Genomic DNA, 21,544 nt, shown 5'->3' on the forward strand with positions numbered 1-21,544 from the left:
GGTGGTGGTCCCTAGGGCCGTAATAGGCCCAGGAGCGGGGTCCGCACAGTCCCCCTCCCCATATTGATATGGCATTGTCCCAGGAAGGTGGTGGTCCCCAGCTCCAATATCAGCCAGGGTATGCTCTAGGGCGGTCCAATAGGTGCTACCGCACCGGGTGCCCACTTGGGGAGGGGGTGTCATATTAACAAGTATATTATCATTTTAAAAACACCTGCTGCTGCGTTCCTGGCACCAACAATTTTTAGGCAGCAATTAAAATGTCAAGATAACTCAAGTGATTAATCATCATCCTGGAAATAGACTGGAGGTTTGTCTAGTGGAAGTTATGACTCATCCTAAGGTAGCACAAAGAGTTAAAATGCCTGCTGCTAAGAACTGTATCATTCAGATCACAAAGTGCATATAATGTAAATAGGTCAGTGGGTTACTGCTTCTGTAAGAGAGCTCCTTTTGTTACTTGTCTTTTATAAGTCAAAATCCTAATAGAGAACATTGAGCTATTAACTGTCATCAAAGAGCTGCATGCAGACTGCAAGGTCTATGTTAGAGGTATATGTTTTTTACCCAGTCTTTCATTATCCTAATCTTGCCAAAAGGGTTCATTTGGGTAGAAAACAATTATTAATATTGACAAGAACTCCTAACAATGATTTTATGTTTTACATTTTCGAATTTGTGCTTTTCCAGAATAAGGACTTTTAAACTATATTGCCTACCAGTATCGATGACATGTCACCCCTACATTACACCTTGTAGTCCTGTCTTATGTAACATTTCCTATACACCGGTTTACACGGATCTATGACAGAATATCGACTACAAAAATATCGACCTACAAGAATATCGAGTCAACAATATCGAGGGCAAAAATATCGACATCCTATCTACAACATGGTAAGTACAAAAATATCGAAAAAATAATATCGTTGTAAAAAATATCGATGTTAAAAATATCGATTTTTCTTTAATATATATAAATGTAAAAGTAAGTATATAACACTAATAAATAAAATATACATATTTAAAAGTATCTAATAATGTTTAAAATTAATAAATAAAAATATATACAGTAAAGATATAATATATATGTACTAAACAATAAGTATTAATAATTAATTTACTAAAAATACCCCTTTACCCAAAAACTGAAAACTGACCCTGAACCCTAAAAATACCCCTTTACCCAAGAACTGAAAACTGACCCTGAACCCTAAAAATACCCCTTTACCCAAGAACTGAAAACTGACCCTGAACCCTAAAAATACCCCTTTACCCAAAAACTGAAAACTGACCCTGAACCCTAAAAATACCCCTTTACCCATGAACTGAAAACTGACCTTGAACCCTAAAAATACCCCTTTACCCATGAACTGAAAACTGACCCTGAACCCTAAAAATACCCCTTTACCCATGAACTGAAAACTGACCCTGAACCCTAAAAATACCCCTTTACCCATGAACTGAAAACTGACCCTGAACCCTAAAAATACCCCTTTACCCAAAAACTGAAAACTGACCCTGAACCCTAAAAATACCCCTTTACCCATGAACTGAAAACTGACCCTGAACCCTAAAAATACCCCTTTATCCATGAACTGAAAACTGACCCTGAACACTAAAAATACCCATTTACCCATAAACTGAAAACTGACCCTGAACCCTAAAAATACCCCTTTACCCAAAAACAGAAAACTGACCCTGAACCCTAAAAATACCCCTTTACCCATGAACTGAAAACTGACCCTGAACACTAAAAATACCCCTTTACCCATGAACTGAAAACTGACCCTGAACCCTAAAAATACCCCTTTACCCAAAAACTGAAAACTGACCCTGAACCCTAAAAATACCCCTTTACCCATGAACTGAAAACTGACCCTGAACACTAAAAATACCCCTTTACCCATGAACTGAAAACTGACCCTGAACCCTAAAAATACCCCTTTACCCAAAAACTGAAAACTGACCCTGAACCCTAAAAACACCCCTTTACCCAAAAACTGAAAACTGCCCCTAAACACTCAAAATACCCCTTTACCCAAAAACCCAAAAATGACCCTGAACCCTAAAAATACTCCTTAACCCAAAGTTAAATAATATTATTTAATTAGCAATTAATAATTAATTAACAATAACAATAAAGTAAATATATTAGCACATAAGCTGTAATTAATATAATTTAATAATTATTATCATGTTTCCCCAATTAATTAATTAACAGTAACTAAAAATTATATATAAATAAATTACTCTAATAATGTAATTAACTAACTAATATTATTTAATTACCAATTAATTACTAATTTAAAATATGTACCAAATTATATTAATTAATTAACTAATTAATATTAATTATTTGCCAATTAATTACTTATAAATATTTAAAAACATATATTAATTAATTAATTATTATTAAATTACTCCCCACCCTATTCCCCTATAAACCCACATCCCGCTACAGAAAATATATATCAATTAATCAATTAATTATTTCCCAATTAATCAATATTAATTAGCAAATAATTATAATTAATTAATTAATCCTACTAATTATTAATCAACTTACCATAATTAAATTACTTCCCACCCTATTCCCCTATAAACCCACAACCCGCTCCGGTACTAAAACATCAAATTTACTTATAAATTTCTATATTATTATAGAAAATGTATACACATATAATAGTAATTATTTTAAATACTTAAATTAAACATATAACACATACATAATAAAAAACTATAAAATAATACAAATATCGATATTAGTGTCATCGAAATTATTAACATCGATATATATGCTATCGATATTACTAACTTCGATATTACTTACATCGATATTAAGTATTTCGATATTACTTACCTTGGGTCGATATTCTGTCCTACGATATTCTTGCCTTCGATATTATGCTCCTTCGATATTACAGACTCGATATTATGGTAAGTCGATATTTACAACTCGATATTTTGACTGTCTACCGGTTTACACATCTGTGATTGTCTCTGGGCAATGTGTGTGTGATGTAAAGTGCTCTGACACCTTACACTGGTATGAGTGGCGCTATTAAACTAAATGATTCTGAAATGATTATGAGAGACAGTGGTTATGGAGACTCGAGGGGCACTGTTAAGGGGTGAAAGTGAGAGAATATGTGACAGAGGTGGTCATTGGGGGGCACCAACAAACATTATCGCACAGGGTGCCACCAGTGTTAAAGCTGGCCCTGATATCAGCCATAGGGGGGGCACATGCATCACCCTCCCCATAGTATATATATTTATATATGCCCCCGGGATCTGGCCACACAGGGGCTCAACTGAAAACAAGTGCAGGAGACCGCACGCTTTGTTTTCAATTTTGCCATGAGTATGTGGATCCAATTGTTAGTTTGTGGCAACATTGGAAAAACATCCATTTTGTCCCTGGTGAGGTCCCTGTGGGATCCCTCCACCAGGCCTAGTGGTCAATGTATTCTTACCCTGTCCTCTTCTCTTATTTTTCTACTTTTCTTTGGTGAGTCGGCTGAGTCCTGGTTGAAGTGTTGGCAGCCGATCAGATCTCAGCATGTCTGGTAGTTCAGACTATAGTTGTGTTCAATATCCCTAGGGAAATTGCATGAGAAATGCATATTTTTAGACCCCCCCTTTCTCAACTTTCAGGAAGTCTAGCAAATTTGACGTGGCCTTAAAGAATAAAAACAATGCAAGACTAAAGAAGAAGATAAAAAGTAGTTCAATTATGTATGAGGTACTGGCTCTTTGCTTTGCACTCTGCCATTGGGAGATGAAACTCACAAATTAATAGATTGATGGTTTGCATGTTTTCACAACTATCTCAATTAGTTCTTGAAGGTGGGAAGAATCCCAAGCATCCCTCAATTTGATGTTTCCCTTGATTAAGAAAATGGATGATATAGTAACAGTGAAAAGAAGTACCATCCATCAGGTCATCACCTCCACAGTGGCAGTCTGAAAGATTTGCAGCCGAATCGCTATTGTGACCACAAACAAAACATGTAGAGGAAGCTCTGGTACAACACTGTCTTGGTGGCCTAGCCTAGAAGTGAGCTAACCACTGAGGCTTGCTGGAGCAAGAGAGATCTGCTCAATTTTATGCTTGTGTCTCAAGAGGGATCTGATAATCAGCACCGAAGAGGCCACTCAATGAACAAATGAAAAGCAAAGCCTGTGATGCTGGAAAAGGCTATGTAGTACTAAGTACCCTCTGGTGCATATCCTGTGGGTGCAGGGGCATATTATCAAGAAACAGCATTAACATTATCGCCGCTTTAGCTGCAGAAAACTGCCGCTGAAGCTGCGATAAAGGGCTTGATAACACGCCCTTGTGAATTCCTGTAGAAGCCCATGTTCACACCAGAACATGGGCTTCTATGGGAATTCTCTGCAGCGTATTATCAAGCCCATTATCACCGCTTTAGCAGCAGTTTTCTGCCGCTAAAGCGGAGATAATGTTAACGCGTGCTTGATAATATGCCCCTTAGTTTCCGTTGAGATTACTTATTACTCCTAGATATTCACCATATTTTGAAAAGTAGAATGCAGGAACACTCATGAAGAGAGACACCACCACTACCACCTTTTGCATGTGCTGAACGACTATTGGCAATCGCATCTTAAACCTGATAAAGAGAGGGTACTTGAAGTCCACAATGTTCAGGCAGAAGAAAAATGCTAGGGAGGTTGCAAGCCAAACCATGGTTCGCCCTAAAAAGTTCAGAAGACCAGTGAAAGCCTGAACAACTTTGAACTGGCATTGAAATCTGGAACACAACAAGACAAAGAAATTAAAGAGACATAATGTGCTCTGGAATAAAAAAAATACATGAAGGCCAGTTTTGCGAGGATGATATCAACTGATGTTAGGCTCCTGATGGTCATCCAAACCAGATAATTTACGACCACCATAAGTCAGGTGATGGTGATTCCTACTAACATCTCAGCCCCTTTATTGACTAAACAGCTTATGAGACACATGAACACCATAGTCTACCTTCGAAGGACCTGAGACTGTTCTTGCTAATTCTTTTGGGGAGTAATGTTCCTGCTGCCATGAATACACAGTCTGTAGCTTTTATCTGAGAGCTCAGTAAATATTGATTTCAGTGCTACCAGTCTTCTGTTTTTCATGCCATCCTGAAATTACATGCAATTTCTATTCATCATGCCTACTTTTGAAAGAATGCAAATGTTTAAAGTTCCTCACAAAGTGTGAATAAAACAGCCAATTTGTTCAAAAAGCTTTAAATATTGAAATTCAACACAGTATGTTTTGATGTGTGCAGCTGACCTCACTATCTTGGAAGCAGTGCAGTTTGGTTGCTCTGTTCTTTAATACTTAAAACAATATGATTTATTGCTCACTTAAAGAGTGCTAGACACTGCTGGGGTGTTCAGATCCACCACCATGGTACTACTTTTACATGGGTGGCTTCAATCTACTGACCAGGCCATGACACTACTGATAGTTGTAGCCAGCTGATTGTAGCAAATGGCACAGGAATGTATTATGTGAAGCACATTTGGAAAGACAGCCTTTGCTTTCTCTGGTAACTCTGCGTTGTATGTCATGACTGCGCATCCTCATTACTCCCGACATTTTGTGGAGTATGCAAGAACTTAACATGTAAGGTAGTGTACCTGTGTTGGGGTCAGTCTGTATATAGCCCCATAAATTGTTTGGTGCTCCATGATGTTTGTGATAACCAGAGTTAGCTGTCTCTGCTCTCCTTGCATATCTCACTGGGATTCCACGTATATCCTCTCCCTCACTACATTGAACTGTCAAGCCAAATGCAGAGGGTAGCAATCTCCATCCAGGCTAAGAAAGGTTTGTTACCAGTAATTGAAACTGAACCAGTTCCAGCAAGTCAAGGCATGGCATGACCAGAGAGCAATATTTGGACATTGATTGTAGCGTGAAAGCATGGTCAGGGGCACATCCCTCGAACAAAGATAGGAGCACCCTGACTACATCCTGTAGCCTGTAGTTTCTGCAGAAAGGAGGAACTGTCTACCTGGAATACACCAAAGGGAAGGTGGCTATTCTACCACCAATAGAGTGCTTGTGACTAAGGTCAACCAAGGGTAAGAAGATGCACTTCACTGTGAATCTGAAGGTTTGTAGTCATTCTTGCGTCATCCAATGTGCGGTCTGTCGTATTCTGGCAGACAGAACACAACATTGGGTGTTTGTGAAGCTGCTCATATGACCTGGGCTCCACTGTTAATTTTCTGCATCTGGGTTCCATTACAGACAAAGGACCATTGCAAAATCTCTACATCCTTCAAATTTTTTTAAACAATTTTTATGGATTTTCCTGGAATAAAAAGAAATATGCTTATCAGCATAACATTCACCACCAGGAAATTGCTAGCCTGTTTTTCCTGCAAATAATAGGGAAAACATTATCATCCTGTTACATCCTATTAACACAGCACATTACAAGCTATATCATTTACACTTAAACATTGTCTAAATTCAATATGCACAGGTATACAAAGTAATCAATATCATTGCATTCCCTCATACATTCATCCAACTAGTCCCTGGAACTCCAGCTATGCTTTCCAAATCTCCAAGAACATTTTTGGATATCCTCTACCTTTGTCTAAAAAGTTGTTTCTGCTGTCATACGCCAATCCATATTTAAGCCTAATTTCCTGACTGTTGGAGCTTCTGTGCCACCCCATAGTCTAGCTACAGCATGGCAAGTCACTACAGTTGCAAATTCACAAAGCAGTTCAATATATCTTACGTGGCACAGTTTTCTCGAAAGCCCAGAATCAACAGTGTAGGAAATCTGTCTTTTCTGCATGGTCACCCCAGATTTCCCACCTTTTTCTGGACCTTATTGATGCTGGACTTTGAACACTGTGCGCTTCACGCCTACTAAACAGGGTTAAAGTGCCCGTGCTCCTGTTTAAATAGGATTACATTGGTTTACCCCAATTTACTCATTTACCTTCCCTATAAGTCCCTAGTATGTGGTAAACACATTTTACCCAGGGTCTGGAAGTTAAAACCCACATGTAGAATGCAGTGCCTATTGTGCCACCCACAGACTGGGCCTGTAAAACATAGCTTCAGGCCTACCATATGTAGCCTTACTGCAGTAGCCTAAAAACCTGCTGTCAAACCTGAAAAAATAACCCTTTTTGACAAGCGGGAACATTGCTTTTAAATATTAATGTCATCCCAAATTACTCTTTATTGCCCACAAGGTATTCTACTATTCAGGGAAAGTGATGTGTGTTTTCAATATTGTAACACAGCAGCAGCTCAATAACTTTCCTGCAAATGATCTCTGTGACACCCTCATATTTCTTATATGGGAGGTCCTGTTTGATCTAAAATAAAGTGTTTTTGATGGATGTTGCATGAAACATAAACACTACGGGCTGATTCACAAAAGCACTCTGAGACAAAAGTCTAACTTTACGACTTTTGGTATTCACAGAGGTCATGTATGTGTGACATACTGACAGTCTAAGGGCCCTCCTTGTTGCAGTGCTACGTCAGTGTGAAATACTAGCAGTGCAAAGAAATGGTCCTCCCCGCAGCAGTGCCACTTCAGCGTGAGTTACTAACAGTGTATGGGTCCTCCTCATAGCAGTGCCACACCAGGTAGTGTAAGGGCCCTCCTCATAGCAGTACCACATCACTATGAAATGCTGACAATGTAAGGGCTCTCCTCATAGCAGTGCTATGTCAGCTAGTGTAAGAGACCTATTCTTGACAGTACAACGTCGCTGTGAAATAATTACAGTGTACAGGCTCTCCTCCTTGCAGGGCCAGGTCAGATAGTGTAATGGCCCTCTTTGGAGCAGGGCCACGTCATTGAGAAGTACTGACAGTGTAAGAACCCTCCTCGTGGCAGTATGACGTCAGTGTGAGCTGCTGATAGTGTATGGGTCTTCCTCATAGCAGTGCCACGTCAGTGTGAAATGCTGAAAGTATAAGGGCTCTCCTTGTAGCAGCGCCATGTCACATGGTGTAAGGGCCTTCCTCATATCAGTACCATGTAAGTGTGAAATACCGACAGTGTATGTGTCCTCCTCATAGCAGTGCCACATTTGATAGCGTAAGCATCTCCTCTTATCAGTACCACTTCAGTAGGACATACTGACAGTGTAAAAGCCCTCCTCGTAGCACTACCACATCAGTGTGAGCTACTGACAGTAAGGGCTCTCCTCATAGCAATGCCTCATCACTGTGAAATATTGACAGCGTAATGGCCATCCTCTTGGCAGTGCCACGTCAGTGTGAGCTACTGACAGTGTTCGGGCCTCCTCATAGCAGTACCACATCACTATGAAATGCTGACAGTGTAAGGGCTCTCCTCATAGCAATTCCTCGTCACTGTGAAATGCTGATGGTGTAAGGGCTCTCCTCAGAGCAGCGCCATGTCACTGTGAAATGCTGACAGGGTAAGGGCTCTCTTCATAGCAATTCCTCGTCACTGTGAAATGCTGATGGTGTAAGGGCTCACCTCATAGCAGCGCCATGTCACTGTGAAATGCTGACAGGGTAAGAGCTCTCCTCATAGCAGCGCCATGTCACTGTGAAATGCTGACAGGGTAAGGGCTCTCCTCATAGCAATGCCTCGTCACTGTGAAATATTGACAGCGTAATGGCCATCCTCTTGGCAGTGCCACGTCAGTGTGAGCTACTGACAGTGTTCGGGCCTCCTCATAGCAGTACCACATCACTATGAAATGCTGACAGTGTAAGGGCTCTCCTCATAGCAATTCCTCGTCACTGTGAAATGCTGATGGTGTAAGGGCTCTCCTCAGAGCAGCGCCATGTCACTGTGAAATGCTGACAGGGTAAGGGCTCTCTTCATAGCAATTCCTCGTCACTGTGAAATGCTGATGGTGTAAGGGCTCACCTCATAGCAGCGCCATGTCACTGTGAAATGCTGACAGGGTAAGAGCTCTCCTCATAGCAGCGCCATGTCACTGTGAAATGCTGACAGGGTAAGGGCTTTCCTCAAAGCAATGCCTCGTCACTGTGAAATACTGACAGTGTAATAGCCCTCCTCGTGGCAGTGCCACATCAGTGTGAGCTACTGACAGTGTTCGGGGCCTCCTCCTAGCAGTACCACATCACTGTGAATTGCTGACAGGGTAAGGGCTCTCCTCATAGCAATGCCTCGTCACTGTGAAATGCTGACAGGGTAAGGGCTCTCCTCATAGCAATGCCTCGTCATTGTGAAATACTGACAGGGTAAGGGCTCTCCTCATAGCAATGCCTCGTCACTGTGAAATACTGACAGTGTAATAGCCCTCCTCGTGGCAGTGCCACATCAGTGTGAGCTACTGACAGTGTTCGGGGCCTCCTCCTAGCAGTACCACATCACTGTGAATTGCTGACAGGGTAAGGGCTCTCCTCATAGCAATGCCTCATCACTGTGAAATGCTGACAGGGTAAGGGCTCTCCTCATAGCAATGCCTCGTCATTGTGAAATACTGACAGGGTAAGGGCTCTCCTCATAGCAATGCCTCGTCACTGTGAAATACTGACAGGGTAAGAGCTCTCCTCATAGCAATGCCTCGCCACTGTGAAATACTGACAGGGTAAGAGCTCTCCTCATAGCAATGCCTCGCCACTGGGAAATACTGACAGGGTAAGAGCTCTCCTCATAGCAATTCCTCGTCACTGTGAAATGCTTATGGTGTAAGGGCTCTCCTCATAGCAGCGCCACGTCACTGTGAAATGCTGACAGGGTAAGGGTTCTCCTCTTAGCAGTGCCTCGTCACTGTGAAATGCTGACAGGGTAATGGCTCTTCTCATAGCAGTGCCTCGTCACTGTGAAATGCTAACAGGGTATGGGTTCTCCTCATAGTAATGCCACATCACTGTGAAATGCTGACATTGTACGGGCTCTCCTCATAGCAGTGCCTCATCACTCTGAAATGCTGACAGGGTAAGGGCTCTCATCATAGCAATGCCTCATCACTGTGAAATGCTGACAGGGTAAGGGCTATCCTCATAGCAATGCCTCATCACTGTGAAATGCTGACAGGGTAAGGGCTCTCCTCATAGCAGTACCTTGTCACTGTAAAATACTGACAGCTTAATGGCCATCCACGTGGCAGTGCAACGTCAGTGTGAGCTACTGACAGTGTTCAGGGCCTCCTCATAGCAGTACCACATCACTGTTAAATGCTGACAGGGTAAGGGCTCTCCCAAAGCAATTCCTCGTCACTGTGAAATGCTCATGGTGTAAGGGCTCTCCTCATAGCAAACGCCTTGTCACTGTGAAATGCTGACAGGGTAAGGGCACTCCTCATAGCAAACACCTCGTCACTGTGAAATGCTGAAAGTGTAAGAACTCCCCTCATAGCAGTACCACAACACTGTGAAATGCTGACAGGGTAAGGGATCTACTCATAGCAGTGCCTCGTCACTGTGAAATACTGACAGCTTAATGGCCATCCTCGTGGCAGTGCCACGTCAGTGTGAGCTACTGACAGTGTTCAGGGCCTCCTCATAGCAGTACCACATCACTGTGAAATGCTGACAGGGTAAGAACTCTCCTCAGAGCAGTACCACATCACTGTGAAATGCTGACAGTAGAAGGGCTCCCCTCGTAGCAGTGCCACAACAGATATTGTAAGAGCTCTCTTAGCAGTAGCATGTCATTGAGAAGTGCTGACAGTGCTGGAGCCCTCCTTGTAGCAGTGCCATGTCAGATAGTATAAGGCCCTCCACATATCAGTACCATGTCAGTGTGAAATAGTGACAGTCTAAGGGCTCTCCTTTGTAGCAGTGCCACATCAGTGTGAGCTACTATCAGTGCAACCACCCTCCTCCAAGTAGTACCACTTCAGTGCCCGTGATCTACTGTAGCTTCACCAGTGAGAATGCATTGTCACTAAAAAAAACTCACTACTCCTGCTTCTGTAACACTATGCCTTAGGCTTTGCTGCTCATGAAAATCAGTAAGAGGTGTTCACTTCTGTCAGGCTGGTCACTCTGGTTTACATTCTACAGTTGGACAATTGCCATTTAGAGATCAGTGCCTAGAGCCCGACTGGCTGTAGTGGGCATTGGGCATTTCCCCAGGAGACCGGAAGGGTGGGGACGGCTTTGAAGCTGTGGGGCCTGTTTTGTTACTGGGGGCGGTGCTGCAATATCGGCCCCCAGTAGCAAAAGCAGCGGTGCATCACATTTGCAGATTCGAGGGCATGGGGGGTCTTGGTCCGACAAAATTGCCAGGGCTGCCTTGGGTTTACAGTAAGTGCTGCGAGGATGGAACTACTCAGCCGATTGGTTTGTTTTGTCACATGCACACCCTCTGTTAGACTTTATTCCTAGGGATGGATTATTATTGGGGGAGCCCTCTGTCTCTGAGGGTCCACACAGCCAACATTGGGAATTAAGAGTTTGGAAAGGTTCAACTTAATTGTGCATAGAACAACATTTCTTACTTGCAGCCTGTTACAGTGAGAGGTCTAGTGCAGATACCCTAACCTCTCCCCCTCTCCTTTTTTCTTTCAACCAATTGGGCGCTTTGACAATTTAGCATTTGGGGGGTGTTGAGGGACAGGAGCGAATGCTTTTGCTTGGCAAGCTAATGGGGTTTGTTGACCTGAGAAAGGTGCAAAAAACAGTGAGGCAAGACAAACCCAAGAGTAGCATAGCAAAATGTAGGAGAGAATAAAAGCTCAGATAGAGATTTCAATATGTAAAAATTTTTCAGATTTTCCGCAAAAATCCTGACTTCTTTTTGGTCAACTGTTACTGTTTTATGAAAATAAAGACATTATTTAATTTTGAAATGTATTTATTTTTTATAATGGTAAATATAGAACAGTTGACTTTCCCTTCCATAGATAAAAGAAAAGGAACAGCAGGGTCAGTGTTGCACAAAGTGATTGTTTCAGGTGCTGATGATTGAAACAAAAGAAAAATGGCCGCCTCATGACATTGTGGGTTCTGCTTTCATTCTTGCATCTGGTAAGCCAAATTAACTATCCAGCATTTAGTCTGTCATAAAAGTAAATACCTCTAAGGATGCCCACAGCATATACTATAGTCTATACTTGACCAGTGGGGGGGATTTTGAAGGGCAACAACTCACTTCCTTTGAGGTGCAACATTATGCCTTACTGTCTGCTGCTCATGAAAGCCAGTAAAATACATTAAATGCCCTACAGGCAAGACACACAATGGATTCTACTCTGATGTTCTTCCCTTGGCAAGGAGAGAGGATCAGTACTATTGGGACAGGAACCACCCTACCTTATCTTCTGCTGGTTATGTCGGTGAAAGAAGCAGTGTCACACCTTGTGCTTATTTAAAGTACTTTTATAGCAGTTACAGGAAAATGTAGTGGGTAACTCTGTAGTACTGTAAAGATAGAGAGCAGCTTGAGCTCACATTGGAGTCAGTCCGGGAGTTGAGCTCTGAAAACGAAACGTGAGCTTTTAAGTCTTTCCTGGATGCAAGAAGGTTAGGATTCACCCTTATGTAGTCCGGGATAGAGTTCCAAAATCTGGGACAGAGTTTCAACGCATAGTTTAACTAAACTTGCAAACACCCTCAATATTGACATTCGACCTGGAGAAGGATTATTATTGGGAGAATTTCCATCCTTCGAGGGTCAACACACAGCCGGCATTAAGCATCTGTCCTACGGTTCAAATTTCTTGTGTATTGCACCTCATTCTCAACTACATTGATAGCTCCAGCCTAGGAATCCAAACATTTTCATCTTTCAATGTGGAGGGAGTGTTTGAGAGTGTACCCTCACATTGATGGAGGAAGGATTCGCACAAAAAGCGACTTGCTTGAATTCATGAACCTCGAATAACCCTAACTATGTAACCAACCTGTTTGTCTTACTAATTTACCCTTTTTCTATTTATATTGGGTATCCGAGTGAAGCTTGCTTATGTGTTTTCTAATCTTAATACGCCTGCAAATAAAATGGCTGCTGCTAAGCGGGAATTTCTACTGCGCATGCATCTGTCATACCCACGTGACATGACGTACTCGCAGCTTTGGAGGGAACCCTGTCGCATCTGCGCGCTAGTGTTAATATGGCTGTTCTGTGTTCTCAAATGCAAGAGGTTTGCACTGCTGCTTTTGCTAAGCTGTTCGTTCTGCCTAATTCTAATGCTATAGTTTATTATAAAGTAATTGGTATAGTGTAGAAATTCATGGTATACAGTGTAATCATTTATTCTGTGTTCTAAACCTGTTTCTTTTCCATTTCATGTTACACTTTTGAAAACTGGCCTGTTTCGTAACGCTGTACACCATCTTTGTTGAAACTGAGTCTGCGCGAGAATCACAAGTCTCCGGAGCAGTGACCTTTGGACTATTGCCAAGGAGCTGACTGACTAGAAGATGCTCCTGAGAAGCTGCCCCAATGAACTCTAAATTCTATAAATTGTAATCATCAATAGAACATCCATTGTTAGGAAGAAGAAATCGGCATGAGAACCTGAATTTGATGGGCGTGGACATAAATTTAAATAAGGAGACTGCGAAAGTCTAAAATTTAGGTGGTGTGAGGACCTGTCCTCTTCTTTTGTCCAATTGAAATTGGGGATCCTTACACTTGCAAAATTGGGGGGTGGTACACTGACCTGGAAAACAGTATAACTAGCGTAGGTTTAGCTAGAGAAATTGTCCGACTTGTCAGAATAGCTGACCTGTCACTGACCCAACGCACTCAATAGGTGACTAAGAGCAGAGAAAGGCTGGGCACTCTGTCGGGAGGTTCGAGGAACCAGTCGGGGTTCTGGAAAGTTGAAGTGCTGGCGAAGCACTTTGCTGGTGAATGCTGTAACCCAATCGGGGTTTTGGCTGATTCCTTGCAGAGGGAGTAGCGCAGGTGTTGCAACCGAAACTGCGGGTGCTGGTCTTAACCTTTGGTGGTCCGGTCCTGATACAAATCCTGGGGTTATCCTGTCCTGATTTTCTGATCTGCACCTGCTTGCCTACTGGCACTGAAATCTTTGAGGTTTCTCCTGTCCTTTCCATCTGACCCGTGGCCAGGGTTGGTCTTCACACCATTCTAGGTAAATATAAATCTGTATGGGTAATTGTCATTCTAATTTGCGTCCTTTTCTTTACCTTCCCTGATTTGCAAAGTTTGATTGCATATGTTCCTTTTTCTTACCCTTCCCTTGGTTAAATGATAAATTCATGTTTTGCTGTTTATTAGTATGTTTCATTTTTCCCCACCTTTTAGTTAAATGCTAATTGTGTTGCTTATGATAGTATAATTGCTCTTTTTCTTGACCCTCCCTTTCAGAAGTTAAGCTTGATTAACTGAATTTATAGTGTGTTCCAAATGTTTACCTTCCCTGTAGTTATGTGCTAAAATAGAGTTTCGATATTGCATATTTTGTTCTCTTTCCAAACTGTTAGCAATTGCGAAAGTACTTGGTTTTAGTATGTTCCTCTTCCTTACCTTCCTTTAGTCAAATTGCGTAAATCTGTTTCTTGAAATAGTATGCTCCTTGTTTTACCTTTCCCTTATTTTCGAGTTTGCTAAATGGTTGGCATAATCTATCTTTTGCATAGTTATACACTGTTTCTAATCTTGGTTATTGACAGTTTAATCGCTTTTAATCTATGGGTCATGACTTTTGATGATTAGATAAAGAGTTTGAACCTACCCAGAGTCTGTGGTTATTATATGAGTGCAAACGTTATGGGATTTTTGATTGCCTTTCTTTACATAACTCTCTGATCCATGTGGTCCTAAGTACCTATGACCAGGATTGGTAAATCAATGGTATAGGAATTAGTGGAATTAAATAAACTGGTAGTAGAGTGTGGGTTACCTGATTAAGTAAATGTGTAATTGAATTATGGGCCCAGGTGAGTATTGGTAAAATTATAGTCGGGTGACCTGCGCGCTCTATCAACATCTCCAACCTGCAGCATGAGGCGGTGCTGAACCTGGCAAGCTGTGGAGTCTGTTGATCTAGTCCCAGAAGCACATGATAGAGACAGACAGAGGTGGCAGAAAATGGCCAGTGGGATGGGGGAATGGAGGAGAGAATGAAGGCAAGCATCGAGGCCTTGATATGGTTTAATTTGTTGATTTTTACAAACATCTAGACTTAAATTTGCTCACAAAAGAGTTTGTTATTTTTGTCATTTGAAATTGTATGTTTGCTACTAGCCATCCCAGCCGAAATAAATGCAATCTCAGCCACCACTTTATCACATTTTGATTGAATATATAAGAGGTTCCTCTTATGGGCACTTGGCAGCAGCTCTAAAACTAAGGAGATCAACCTGCTTATATACAGGATATATATAGTGCCCTAATAGGGTCACCAAATAAAAGACAACACTGGGCTAGCATAGGAACATTTATCACAATAAATCCAAGAACACAATTCTTACAAAATTTCTATATATTTATTTTGATCATTGCAATTCATTTTATTTATCAAGGTTCACAAAGTGAAAAACAAACACAGATAAGTAATACCTATTAAACATGTAAAAATAGGTCCCACACACAGCATTAATAAAACAACACTCATCCAAGGGTCCAAAAATACATACACATTCATACATCCCTGACAAACAACAACATTCTGACAATCATACATGTCAATGAGATTAACAATCAAGGTTTTTGTACAGCCAAATGATGTAGATATCGAAGGCTCTCGTGTATCCTCCCAATAATGGATAGAAGTTAAATCAAAATACACTTAGCACCAGCTACCTATGCCATTTGATTATACGGGATCCTGTAGATGTGTCCTTCATTCGAACCGCATTATGTCCATGACACCTCTCTGCTTCTCTGAGGACCCAGTGCTGTAGGCTGAGTGCAAGAACACCCTCTGAATTGTTACATCTGCAATGTGTCGGTTCCAGAAGAGGTCAGAGTGTCAGAGAAGCACCAGCAGTAACACTGTCATAACAGGCATTGCTATGCACACAGTTCTAGCCAGGCCAGAGAAGAGTTTGTGCCCTTGGCTGACGTTGACGAGGATTGTATTTTCTGCTTTCAAAGTAATGCTGGGAATGTACTGTTTGATCCAATCGGTATAGGATGTAACACGTGTGTAGACCCCTGGCTTGTTGACGGTGGCGCATATATCATCACCCCAGCTCACGATTCCTGCCAGCAACCAGGTGCTGTTCCACTTGCAGACGAGCGGACCCCCGGAATCTCCCTGGAGAAAGAGAAAAGTCTGTCAGAGCAGAGAAATCACTGACTAACTTCTGCACAAACACAAATCAAATGCGGCATTGATGACACAAAGCCCACCTGTGCCACAAGCGTTGCAGGAAAGCAAGAAGCTGGATCCATGATCAACAGGTTGATGAGTAGAAGCCCATAAAAAAACACAAACAGAGTGACACAAGGATAGAAGCACCACCATAACGAACTCAGAGACAGCGTCACACCAACATATCCTTAGAGAGAGCCTCAGAGACCCTTTAAAAAGCAAAATCCTATAGATAAACTAGAGCACCATGCTGTCATGGAAGGTGCCCCAGTGATTCCACAGCTCTCGAAACAGTCACCTGTTATTCATGGATTGGAGGAAATCCTTGAATCTTCTAAACCAAATGGAGCTGTTCTTGTGGGGGGTGATTTTAACTGTTGCTATGAACCACTGGTGGGGATTTAATCTATTTTTGAGAATGAAGAATTGGCTAGGGGGATTCCGCTCTCAGCCACAAATAAGAGTGCCGTGTTCCATCACAACTAGTCCACTTCACTATAGAAAGAGGCCAAAGGGTTTGCAATGGCCGGTTCCCCTCAGAGGCTGTATGACGGTACAACACATACATTTACATTTACATCGCGTTACATTACATTGCGGTTTTTACAACGCAAGTCGTTACAACGACTTGTGTTGGAGGGCGCTGGACTTAGGAGTAGTATAATTTACTATTCCAACTCCAGTCTACGTACAGTAGGGAAGGTGTTTGAAAGTAAATTATACTATTCCTTGTCCTAGAGCGCCATATAGCGCAAGTCGTTGTAACGACTTTCGTTGTGAAAACCGCAATGTAATAGCATCGCAATGTAATTCCCGCGTTGTAAACAATGTTTCCCCCCTCAGATATTGAGTTTTCTAATACTTTTTCTAGGGAAAATCCAGGTCAAGAATAGATTATGTGATGATAACTATAGCAGACTGGGCACATATTCAGAACTTCAAGGTAGATAGTAGAGGAGAGAGTGACCACTTCCCATTATGTTTATCCTTGTCTGGGCGGTTAGTCACCGGCCACCAAACACACCCAATTGACTTGGGAAATAGGTACCCGCAATGGTCAGTTATTTACAACCGGAGAGCAGTTAAATGGTCTGCTATTATGGGCCAAGTTGAACCCCTTACAAGTATCTATAATACTTTTTGCGAAGCTTTAATCCCCTATGTTGATTCAAGTCCAGAATCCATACCCATTACACAAATCCATCACCGCTTGGCAGAGAATATAAAGATTGCTTTAAGGAAACCACAGATGGGAGACTGTAAGTCAAGGCTCAATAACCAATTTTCTAACCCTTGGTTTAACAAAGAATGCTCTTTAGCCAAATGACGGCTTTTACTGGCTCTTGAGGCCAAATACATTCAGATTAGATACCAAAGAGCAGAATATAAAAAGTGCAGAAAGTAGCACAAAAAATTGGGAAGGCGCCAACTGGGGCGACCTTATTACTGCAGCTAAATCTAAGAACTAGTCCATGTTCTGGAGAATAATAGCACACAGCAGTAAGATAAGTAAGGCTGTCACAGATCACTTTTTGGACCATTGTACTTGGCATAGAAACTTATCTAATGTGTACGCCGTGTCTGGGGAGTCTATATAGACCCTACTGTTTCCATTGATGAGCCGCTAGCTTCTACACAAAATGCGCCACTTCAGTTTAGTATTGAAGACACTGCGTTAGCCATAGCTGCCATTAAACTAGCAAAGGCGCCTGGCCAAGATAAGATACCAGGGGACCTTTTGAAACATGCCCCCGAAGTGTGGGTGCCTACCTGAACCTTTTAAGTAATGAATTAGCTAGTGGGGAGCCTATCCCTGAATCCTGGAAGGGGGCATAGAAAGGTCCTTATTTACAAAAAGGAAAGAAGGTATGATCCTGCTAATTATAGGCCTATAATCTTGATAGATACCATCCAAAAAGTCTGTGCAAAGCGAATCATGGGCAATCTATATGACTGGATACTGGAGAACGATGTACTTTTGCCCTGCCAGGTCGACTTCAGACTAAAAACTAGTACAATTAACCACGTTTTTAGACTCCTATGTCTAACCTGGAAATACACAAGAATAAAACTTGGACATTTACATGTTGCTTCCATTGACTTAAAAGCAGCTTTTGATTCAATTCCACGAGATCTTTTATGGGACACTCTCTGCCAACAGGGAGTGCCAGAGGATATTTCAAAACAGATTGTAAGGCTCCATGAATGTAACTTCGTGAAGGTACGCTGGGGTACAGCGGGGGAGCTTACAGAGGAGATTCCTGTCAGGAGGGATGTGCAGCAGGGCTGTGTCCTTGCACCTACCCTGTTTTTAATATATCTAAATGATTTGGTCCAGCATTTGCAAAATTCCTCCCATGACTCGTCTAAGCTTGGAGGGACTCATATTTGTGCCTTAACGTTTGCTGATTATACAATCTTACTGTCCCAGACCCCTAGGGGGTTACACAACTTACTTGACAGCTCCAGCAATTATTGCAGACTAAAGGGCCTTGAAAGAAACCCCACCAAGAACAAATACATGGCTATAAGACCACATAAAAGCTTGAAAAATAAAATATAAAATAGTCTTGAACCCAGCACCATTAGAGTGTGTTTCCAATTGTATTTACTTGGGGGTTACAATTGATTCAAAGCTATTGTGGAAGCCACATATAAACAAGGCTAGAGCAATTAGATTGCAAAAATCTGTCCCTATAGTTAAGAAACAACAATCTACTGTGTCAAAGGCTATCACTCCGACCCTGGAGGTTTATACATTTAGGGCCCAAACTGCTGCCCTTTATGGGTCAGAGCTATTGGGTGGCTAAAACCTAAATCTCCTAATAGTTGGGGAAAATAAAATTATGAGGATGTTTACGTCACTTCTACAAAACATTCCTGTGATTTCGTTAACCTATGACATTGGCATCAAAAGATTGTAACAGCTAGCTATATGGCAATCGTTGTCCTATTGGGCCAGACTCTGGACCACTGACGAGTTAGAAACAGAGACAGACTTTGCGTAAACGAATGGATCTTGATGCCCACCTTACCTTCCCTTGGTTGGCCCACATTTAAAAAATGGCTCTTGGGTCTGGGCCTGAACAGATTTTGGGTTAATCCCAGACTACTGATGCGATATTCAAAGACCGAGATCAAGCATATTTTTTGGAATTTTATTTTGCACAGAGTCACTTTAGATTGCACATGAGGGAGACTTACTCCACAATTTCTGTCAATTAAAATGGTCCCGAGTTTTGAGCAATTTTTGCATGAGATTGAACCCAAGCTAGCAAAGACACATTCTCTGAAATTTAGATATGAGATGCTGCAGATAAACTCCTTTATTGCTTAGTGGGCTAAGTCACAGACTACGGGAAGGGACCCTAAGTGTACCCTCTGTTTATCAGGCACACATGAAGATATTCAATATTACAAATATCCTGGGGTCTAGAATACAGTAATGTTCTGAGCACTTCAAAACACCGCCCCGACGGCTTAGATGTCCGCCAAGAGGTACCGATGGAAAGAGCGGTGCCTCCTTTTTCCCTGAGCCGCAGCCAGGTGAGGTATCCTCCTCATGCATATTGGAGTCCGTTAGCTGTATGGGCTTTGCAGAGGAAAGATTATACATTCCTGATTACAGGTGATCCGGTTGTATCATTTCCAACCGCTTCAAATGTATTTGTATTTCTCACTATGGTCTTATTTTTCACTTTTTTACACTGTGCAGTAGCAACATTCTAGTTGGTCCTGAAGAAGGCATTGGACAAAATGTGGTCCGGTTGTGCTGAAAAATGTTGACCTTTTTTTCAAACATCAGATAGTTATTTGTTATAAACTGTTGTTTCCACTGTTTTTTGTTTGGATTGCGAGAGACAAGAATAAATACAGGGTCTGTCGTAGTTCAATTTTAAAATCACATATTACTCTTGTTATTTTGCACTGCATTCAATTCCCACACAAGTCAATTGCTCTCCTCTGGTAACTTACTATTAGAACAAAAAACATCCTCTAGCTCCCCGGTCTGTATGATGGGGTTGTATCCCTTAGTGTCACTGGAGTGACTTTAAGAGGAAACCCAGATGATGAAGCATGTCACCAATTGGTAGGTGATGGGAATTCGTTTATCTAAATGGGATTTTTTCATTTAGGTAGGACTCTTAATTATAGTAGCATAGACGTCCAGGTTTTTGCAGTGTTTTGGAGTGCTCAGAACATTACTGTATTCTAGACCCCTGGATATTTGTAATATTGAAGGTTGTGAAAGGGGCAATATAACCAGGCAGGTACCTAAAGATAGCCTCAGACCCTCTTTTAAACTGTGTATTCTTTGTTTACAAATGAAGATATTGCACATATTTTATTTTTTTGCCCAGTATCTATGGTTCCTAGAAGTAAATGGATTAAGCCGCTGTGCCAGAACCTAACAACTAGGAAACATCTAGAAGCGTTGAGAATATTAAAATCAGATAGCTCACAACCTATTGTGTTTGGTATAAGTAGATATTTGCTGGCTGCTAGTTCCCTAAGGAAAAAGAGAGGGCTAAAATTTTAAGGTAAACCATATTATAACCATTCCCTCCCAATTGCTTTCCAAATGCCATCACACTTGAATCTAAATATCATGTGACCTCTTAGCCCAGTACAATCTAAATTAATTTAAACTATTCATAATGAAATCAATGGATATTTTGTAAATGTATTATTGCATCTTTTATCTTTTTAGTACCATTTTAATTATATGTCTTGCTAGACTGTGCCAACCAAGTACGCACTTGCACTTTACATTTATACTAATTCGAGAGGTATAATGCTGTAAAAGTCTCTAGACAATCTGAACATTTTCAACATGTACAATTGCTATGTATTTCAATTTTTAGCTAAACCATTTTTAGTTTAAAAAGAAAAGAATTTTATATGCAATGTCTGTGGTTGATTGAATCTTCTGACATGTTTTTTTATGATTCTTTGAATCGAAATAAAGATTGAATTGATTGAATCCACAGTCATCCTTTGTTACTAGATCACTCTTCTGCAACAGTTGCCTGTGTTCCTATGAAGTGCCAAAAAATCTAATATTTCCAATTCAGTTCACTAAGTAATCTGAAAAAACTTGTTTGGTAGCAACTTCAGAAGTCATAACTGCTCACAGAATTTTTTTTCTAGATTATGCATTATAAAAGGAGTTATGGAGCGGGATGGTAAATTACAATTCATAGTATAATGAAGAGTAGCCTTCAATAAGCAAACCACTCCAAGTAGATTATGGTGCTGGAAAGCTAGATTTTCATCAAATGAATGTAAAATTGAGAAATTG

At 41.3% G+C, this 21,544-nt stretch overlaps 1 protein-coding gene across 1 annotated transcript in view; it reads right to left on the reverse strand.

The window, feature by feature from the left end:
- Positions 1 to 15,897: 15,897 nt before the first annotated feature.
- LOC147703517 (serine protease 27-like) overlaps positions 15,898 to 21,544 on the reverse strand; it is a 50,761-nt gene continuing 45,114 nt past the window's right edge. The window contains exon 6 of the mRNA XM_086929500.1: positions 15,898 to 16,185. Within this exon, the coding sequence (XP_086785626.1) occupies positions 15,898 to 16,185 (288 nt within the window). The remainder of the gene's footprint in view (positions 16,186 to 21,544) is intronic.

This window comes from Lissotriton vulgaris, chromosome 7 (genome assembly GCF_964263255.1).
Source record: "Lissotriton vulgaris chromosome 7, aLisVul1.2, whole genome shotgun sequence".
In the NCBI taxonomy this organism is placed as follows: Eukaryota; Metazoa; Chordata; class Amphibia; order Caudata; family Salamandridae; genus Lissotriton; species Lissotriton vulgaris.